Genomic DNA, 8,843 nt, shown 5'->3' with positions numbered 1-8,843 from the left:
ACACACACACACACACACACACACACACACACACACACACACACACGTGTGATGCACAACAGAGGTTTAAAGGTTTAGAAAATAAGTCCCCCGCCTCTCGCAAAGTGACTGCTGGATATGGGCACCAGTGACCCCCGCAACCCGAAAAGGAAGGAGAGAACAAAAAAATAATGGATGGACATAAAAACAGCATGGTGAGATGGTTTGCACTGTTGCATTGCAGCAAATGGTTTGCAGGTTCGACTCCCAGCTGAGGCCTTGCTGCGTGGAGTTTTCATGTTTCCCCAGTACATGAGTGGATCTTCAGATTTCCTCCCACAGTCCAGAAACATGCATGTTGGGGTAACTGGCTGTATTGTCACTAGGTGAGGGTGTGAATAGCTGTCTGTCTTGTTTGTCTCTATGTGTCCATGTGACCTGTCCAGGGTGTACAACCTAAGGCCACAATATTACAGGAAACATATTTATCAAAAGAAGTAGAACGTTGACCTTCATATGTTCAACTAAAACTAATGACCAGAGACTAAACAACCAGCTTATTATTTTAAAACCCAGAGTCACACAAATGTCATCAAAGCAAAATAACGATCAAGGACAAATTACTAAAATTATATATTTTTGGTACAAATCCACTCTTTTCATACAACTTTGCTAAGCAAGTCTTCTAAAAGTAGTTCATCAAACTGGCTTCAAGTATTTTATGCACAAAAATCACAGTAATATAGGTGATAGATTACATGAAGGAATTCAAGATGTGCTGCATCATCTCCTTAGACAATACACACGGTACACACATACTGTACACATGCACACTGTACACATGCACACACAATGTACACACTGTACACACACACATGCACACACAGAAGTAATCTGATCTTTGTCCCTGCTGGCAACACAACACTCCCCTTGACTTCAACATGAGCGTACAGGCGACACACCCTTATCACCTGTTGAATAGGTGTGGGAAGACAGGACAGGATTCTAAATAAAATATATATATACTTTTATTGTATCAATAAATAGGAGTTTAGTTAAGTTTTTTTCTTTTAAATAAATATAATTGTCTTTCAGGAGAACATGAAGGCTCTTAAAAAGATTGATTTAGGACAGAGCCGTGTGACTGTCACCAGTTTCAAAGATAAAAATCAGTAAAGCACACGTACGCGTTTACAGATTTATTTATTTAAAGATTAATTCAAAAACAATTAGTTTTGACAGAAATAATTCACCAAATAAATATTCACAGCATCTACAAGCTATGTTTCCTTGGCTGGTGTCTTGTAGGACAAAGTTTGATAGATTAATTAAATTTCACTGCAAGCTCAGTTACAAGACAAAACCAATTCTTCAGCGTAGAGCATAATGACACATCAGCAAATATAATCATCGTGGCCCTGGACCTGAAGGACTGCAGGGAGCACGGTGCTTCTGAAGAATAAATACTGATTAAAAATGTGATCACATCTTTAGAGACAAACTAGCATAAGCACTGGCGATAAACAAGCACAACTTAAAATGATAAAGGCAAGAACAACAAGCCAGGAGGAAACATGCTTTAGTACTGGAAGGAGAGAAAAGAGGGTGGCTTTTAATTATTTGTTAGTAATTCAGTGATGGTTAACAAAACTAGAGAAATTGCATTTCCTGCAAAAATGCTGTGTGAATTCTTATTGCTGAAGAATTTGCTGAAAAACAGCTAAAATTAGCTAAAAACATGCTAGCTGCAATGGAAGAACTAGCCTAAATTAGCAGAAGAATGCAGAAAGAACGCATATTTGCTGAATTAGGTTTAAATAAGCAGAAATTAGCACACAGCTAAAGAAAGCTGAAATTAGCAAAAACATCTAAAAAGTAGCTAAAAAGGTAGAAAGAAGCTTAAACTACCAGAAGTAAGCAGAAAAAGCTGAAATGAGCTAAAACATGTGGAATTAGTTGAAAAAAGCTAAAAGTATTATAAAAGTAGCAAAATAGTATCTGAAATAAGTTGCCATGAGCATAACATGCTGAAATTAGCATAAAGTTGTTAATTAGGTTGGAAGTTGCAGAAATTACCATGAAGAACTTGAATTTATCTGAAAACAGCTGAAATTAGCTAAAAAATGCTTTAAAAAAAAGTGTCTGAACAGGTAGAACAATCTTAAATTAGCAGAAGAAATCATAAACAACATGTTTGCCCAATTAGGCTAAAAGAAGCATAAATGACCACAAAGAAGAGGAAATTATCTGAAAAAAAAGAAGCAGAAATTAGCTGAAAAGTAGCTAAAATACAGAAAGAAGCATAAATTAATAGAAAGAAGTAGAGAGAGCACATTTATGCTGAATTTGGCTGAAAATTTTTAAAAGAGTGCAAATAATGTGGAATTAGCTAAAAAAGCTAAAATTAACATAAAAACTGCTAAAAAAATAGTAGAAAAAGTTGAAACTTGCAGAAATCAACTGAAAAGAGCAGAAAGAAGTTAGAAGAATCACAAAAATGTTTTAGTTGTCAGAAAGAATCTGAAAGGAGCACAAAACAGCTGAAAGTAGCTGAAAGTAGCTGAAAAAAAGTTTATTTTGCACAAGGAAGCTGAAGCATAACAAAATGTGAAAGGAGAAGTAAAAGGTTGTCAACTAGGGGTGCACAGATTTATCGGCCCCGATTTCCTTAATTTTGGGCAATCGGAAATCGTCCGATACTTAAACGAGAAACAGATTTTACAGATGTTTGTAGTTTTAACAACAGTTGTCTAAACTTCATTTATATTTCAGAGCACGATCTCATGGCCAGTTAAAATAAGTTTGTATTGTTTCTAGGATATTGTTCAATGGTATGTTTTTCAATAAAATAAGATTGGAAAATTGTGACCTTGTAACACATGACAGTGTTGCTTATAAAACAAAATCGGCCAAAATTGGAATCGGCAGGTCAGACTTTTTAGAAATTGGTGATCGGTGATAGGCCAGAAACTGCAATCGGTGCACCCCTATTGTAAACAGATCTAAAGATATGAAGGATGAAAAATTAACTCAGTTCATGAAGAAATCAGTGGCAGAAAAGGCTAAATGTTTCAAAAAGCTAAAGTTGCACCAATACCAACAGTCATGGCAGGATTGTCTTGAAAGAGTTGAACGTTTGATTTGATGAAATAACACAAAAAGTGTTGAACGAGAAAGATGCCGAAAAACGTATGGAAGAAAAATGGATCACAATAGTGTGGATGCTTCATAAACATTCACACTATTATAAAACAGCAATTCCACCTGCAAAACATCACTGATAGTTTGAACCAGAGTGGACCCACCACAACACTGAACAGAGTGGAAACATGCAGAATTTATTTCACACAGAAAGGATCATGCACGTTGAGAAAAGACGCATCCTGAAAATGTGTGCTCTAAACTGCATGATGTCACAAAAAAAAGTTTATATTTTACTTTTAAATACGGTTGTCTAACGCCATTTGATTTCCAGGATTTTTATTATTAAATCTAGCTTTCTAATCGGAGATGGAAATTTGAAAACACATCTGCTGGTTCAGATGTAGAAAAAATAACAGGAATTTAAAAAAAAAATAGCTGTTGCATAAATTGAGTGAGAAGTGCTTTCAGACTATGAACCAGACAGAATGTTACGAATATATAGATAAGAGCATCGTTCTAACACGTGACCAGGTATGTGAAATGTGCTGTATGTACAGGTAATCTTGTAGTGCTACATCAGGAATAAATCCCTCAGCATGATGGGATATAGTGTTAAAAAATTAGATCAGAAGTGCACCTCCCACCAAGGCCATGCTAATCTATTTGTGCCAAACTCTTAATGCCGTCTATGTTTTAGCCGTTTCTCTACAATCACATGGAGTTAATGCGAGGTTCACAGTTTTGTTCAGGGATGCCTTGAGCAGCTCTCGTCCATTTTCTTTCGCGATTTTAGTGCTACTCACAGCTACAGCCCATTGCCAACTGTAGGTTTTTAATTGCTTTAACAAACAGAATAAGTACGTTCCAAAACGTTGGGACATTGTGGGGAAAAACATGCAACGATTTACAAACAATAAACCATGTTTTATTCACAATGCAGCATAGCAAACATATCAAATGTTTAAATTAAGAATTAGCATGTTATTTATTAATTCATGGATTCATTTATGACAAATGGCCAATTTAAATTTGATGGCAGCAACAAATCCCTAAAACGCTGGGACGCGGCGACATTTCCCACCATGAAGCATGCGCTCTTCTTTGAGCAACATCTGTAAACATCCAGTAACTGAGGAGAGCAGCTGCTGGAGTGTTAGGAGGGGAACATTGTCCCATTCTTGTCTGATTCTAGTTCTGGGTCGTCTTTGACTAATTTTTCATTTCATGATGCATCAAATGTTTTAATTTGTGACAGGTCTGCGCCTGGACTCTTACAAAGCTTGCTGCTGTAATGGATGCAGTACGAGGTTCAGCAATGTCTTCACTGAAAAAAGTCTTTAGGAGGGGAATATTTGTTACTGTAAAACCTGAAAATACTTGTCTGCATTGATGGTGCCTTTTCTTTTCTGTCCAAGTTGCCCTTGCAAGAGGTACCAATGCACCCCTATACCATCAGAGAGGCAGGTTTTAGAATGGTGTACTGATAACAGGCCAAATGGTCTCTTTCTTTGTAAGTAAGAAGGGTGTGGCATCTGTGGTTTCACAGAAATTTCCCACTTTGTCCCAGTCCATTTTAAATGAGCTATGGTCCTTAGAAGGCAACGTTTCTGGATGGGGTTCACATACGGCTTCCTCTTTGGACGACAAACCTTTAAATAACATTTGTGGTTGGCACAGAGAACCGTTTACAGACACTTATTTCTGGAAGTGTGCCTGAGGTCATAAAGTGATGTCCAGAACCGAATCAGACCCGTTTTTAATGCAGGAGGACCTGAAGATAACGAGCTTTCTGTACTGACAATCCCACTTGTCCTTTGAGCTCAGCTTCCTTCTAAACACTAAAACCTTGAGATGATTCGGTGAACCTGTGTCCATCTTTACTCCTGACAGATTCAGCCTCTTGTTCGTTTACCCACTGAGCTGTTGCAAACTAACCTAATTCATGAAAAATGTTTTTCTTGGTTCTTACTCACACCACCTTTACAGTCCTTTGTTGCCTCTGTCCCAACTTTAAAATGTTTAACAGAAATAAACTTCCACCAAATGAACCTTTTCCCCCTAAAACTGGTTTAATTTCTTAGTTGGAACATGTTCTGCTGGTTGACGAGATGTGCCAATCAGTGCATTCTGCTTTTATTTACATTTTACAACAACGTCCCAACTTTGTTGGAATTGTGGTTGAAGGACGAGAACAGAAACTCTGCAAATGCAAACAATTATTGTGAGAATGCGTAATGACTTTTGGTATTGGTGCAACTTTAGCTTTTTGAAATATTTAGCCTTTACTGCCATTTTTTTTTTCCTCGTAGAAAATGAATTGAGCTCATTTTACATCCTTCATATCTTTAGATCTGTTTCCAACCTTTTACTGCTCCTTTCACGGTTATTTAATGTTAAGTTTCCCCTGTGCAAATAAAAAATAAATAAAAAATCAGCTGTTTTCAGCTACTTTCAGCTGTTTTTCAGTTGTTTTGTGCTCCTTTATTCAGTAACTGCATGTTTGTGCTTCTTCTAACTTATTTCTGCTCATTTCAGCTTACTGTGCTACTTTCATCTTATATCTGCAATTTCCATCTATTTCAGCTATTTCAGCTACTATTTTGCTGTTTTATGCTAATTTTAACTTTTTCAGCTTTTTCCACACTTTTGCACTAATTTAAACTTTTTTTCAGCCTAGTTCAGCAAAAATGTGCTCTCCTCTTCCTTCTGGTCGTTTAAGTTTCTTTCTGCCTTTTTAGCAACTATTTAGCCTTTTTTGTGCATGTGCAAATTTCTGCTTTTCTTCAGATAATTTCCATTTTTTGTAATTTCTGCTCCTTTAAGCCTAATTGGGCACAATTTCGCTCCTTCCAATTCCTTCTGGTAATTTAAGCTTATTTCGGCTATTTTAGCTACTGTTCAGCTGGGGGGGGGGGGGTCTGCTTTTTTCAGATAATTTGCACTTTTGGGTGCTCATTTCTTCTTCTTTCATCCTAATTGGCACACTTGCGCACTCTTCACTTCTTGTAATTTAAGCTTTGTTCTGCTTTTTTAGCTACTTTACAGCTTTTTTTGTTGTTGCTAATTTCAGCTTTTAGCCAATTTCCTAATTTTTGTGCTCATATATGCTTATTTAAACCTAATTCGGCGAATACGTGTTCTTTCTGCTTTCTTGTGATGATTTAGGCTTGTTCTTCCATTTCAGCTACATTTCAGCATGCTTTCTAGCTAATTTCAGCTGTTTTTCAGCAAGTTCTTGAGCATTCACACTACATTTTCACAGGAAATGCAATTTCTCTAGTTTCATGTTGCATCCAGAAAACAAACTAAATGAAAGTTTGCAGTCTATAAACTTCCAAAAGAAAATGTATCAAAAAGGACATTAAGTACTAAAGTAGTTAAGTACCGGTAGGTGTATTTTGTCATCACCTACCCCAACATGTTGGTCAACCTGTCCCCTCCAAATTGAGTTTTTTTTAACAAGTGAAAATAAAATGGTAATTAAAAGAAAATGTAACCAAAAAAGTAAAAACAGCTAGGTTGTAAGAAGATGTAGAAAACTAAAAACAAGAACATATCCGCATTGACCTTTCCCAGGAGTCCAACAGATGCCTAAAGCCACCCAGAGAGGTCAAGGTCAAGAGCTTCAGATCTTTTTGTAAGATATTCCAGGAAACAGGAGCGGAGTAGGAGAAGGCCCTTTCATCAGTCTGCACTGAGGGAACACTGCAGGTAATGATGTCCTGAGAGCGCACGCTGTAGCTGCACTCACAACATGACATGTAGGAGGAGATGTATGAAGGCAGCAGACCAAGAAGTGATTTAAAGATGAAAATGTACCAGTAAGAGAGTCTGCGTGAAGTTAATGAAGTTAACCAGTGAATGCAGGGTGCAGTGGTGGGTACAATAATCACAGCCAGTTATGAATCAAAGAATTACAAGAATACAAATACAAGAATTTCCTCTGAAACTAAAATAAATTGTACTCTCAATGAATGACCAGGTGTACTCTTATTTATACATTTTAGATATTTGTACGAAAACATTTGTTTTACTCAGGATTTTTCTCTTAAATCAAAGATAATCCGCCCCCAAAAACAAAACCAATTAAGAGCAGCCATATTTACCACTATCAGAGAGAATTTACGTCAGTAACAAAGTCCAGTTTTTTTTTTATGAGTTTAAATGAAGACCTGACTTTAAACTGTTATAAAGACACTCAGAGAGAGAACAGGTCAGCTCTCCGTCCAGTTATTAATCCACCTGTCGCAGGTTGCCATGTCAGCAACAGGTGTTTCCTCAAAGCACGATAAACTCACAATAACGACAGCAAAGACAGAACTAAAATATCGGAGGTGTAAAGAACACATCATGTGAAAAGTAAAGTAACCGGTTGGGTGAGTTGTTGGTTGATCGTTAATCCCACTCCCGTGACCCGACCCGGCTCCGAGCAGCTACTCTCCCCGAAATTCGAGCGTCCGAACACGGATAAAAAAAACTAAACCAACCCACGGCAGCTCAGGTGAGCAGGTCGTCACAGCTCACACGACGGTTCCGACGCTTAGAGAAAAAGTTTGTCGACAAGAGCTCACCTTGGGACTCCGGCGGAGATGTGTCGCTGCCATCCAGCTCCGCCATTTCTCCTCCTGACGTCAGCTGAGAGGTCAGCGCGAGACCGGCTGCAGCTACAGGTAGACACGCTCAGACTCACGAGCTGACATAAATTTATTTATTTATTTTTTTAAATCACCCTGTTACTGAACAAAAATAAAGCTTTTTTTTTTGTTAAAGTATACTTTTGATTTAGCAGCGTCAAGCTGTAGCAAGACTTTAAAGACGACAAAGAGCCCAAACTGAAGATTTACTTTGAAGGGGGTTGAAACAGACTGAGGCAGTTCAGCGTGAGGTTATGAATCTTCTAATCTCTGGGAATAGTGCGCAGGTGAAACTCCTGAACAATCGGACATGTGTGTAATACTGACACCTAGTGGCAATTTATGGGCATTGCAAGATGATCCTGTGTAAAAAGTTACAAAAATGTAAACTAACACTTGGGATTAAATTTAAATATTAACTAAATTATTAACAACTAAATTAACTAATTAAATTCATTCTAGAGATGCATATTGCCCTCAGCCCTTCATTCATTCAACCTTTATTTGATATTGAAAAAAAGGGCAGATATAATAAGATTTTTTCTTCTTTCTGCTGCCTTTCATTTTAAATTTCTTGTATTTTTTTATAGTTTATGGAATTGTTTTGTTTTTTAAAATGAATAAACTTTATACCATACCATTTATTTATCCATACTGAGTTTGTTGATTCTTATAAATATTGGGGTATCTTGGTCGACTCGCATCTCTCTTTTTTAGCTCCACGTGGAACATCTAGTAAAGAAACTGAAAGTTTAACTGGGTTTCTTTTTCAGAAACGGATCCTGTCTAACTTTGAATGCTAGGAAACAACTTGTAAATGTGACTTTCCTTCCCTCCATCGATTACGGTGACATTATTTACGTGAATGTTCCTACAAGAACCCTGCAGATGTTGGATGCTGTCTATCATGGTGCACTAAGATTCATAACAGGTTGTGATTATCGTACCCACCATTGCACCCTGTATTCACTGGTTAACTGGACATCACTAACTTCACGTAGACTCTCTCACTGGTACATTTTCATCTTTAAATCACTTCTTGGTCATGTTAAAACATTAAACGATTTTAAGAACGCTTCCCTAAAC

General features: G+C 37.2%; 1 protein-coding gene across 1 annotated transcript in view; it reads right to left on the bottom strand.

Moving 5' to 3' along the window:
* Positions 1-7,773, bottom strand: part of map7b (microtubule-associated protein 7b) — a 45,508-nt gene extending 37,735 nt beyond the window's left edge. Inside the window, exon 1 of the mRNA XM_037685832.1 lies at positions 7,695-7,773. Coding sequence (XP_037541760.1) covers positions 7,695-7,740 — 46 coding nt within the window. The 5' untranslated portion in view covers positions 7,741-7,773. The remainder of the gene's footprint in view (positions 1-7,694) is intronic.
* Between the last annotated feature and the right edge of the window lie 1,070 nt (positions 7,774-8,843).

This window comes from Nematolebias whitei, chromosome 12 (genome assembly GCF_014905685.2).
Source record: "Nematolebias whitei isolate Nwh7 chromosome 12, NemWhi1, whole genome shotgun sequence".
Classification (NCBI taxonomy): Eukaryota; Metazoa; Chordata; class Actinopteri; order Cyprinodontiformes; family Rivulidae; genus Nematolebias; species Nematolebias whitei.
Note: the sequence above shows the minus strand (reverse complement) of the source record. Positions and strands in the feature narration are given on the sequence as shown.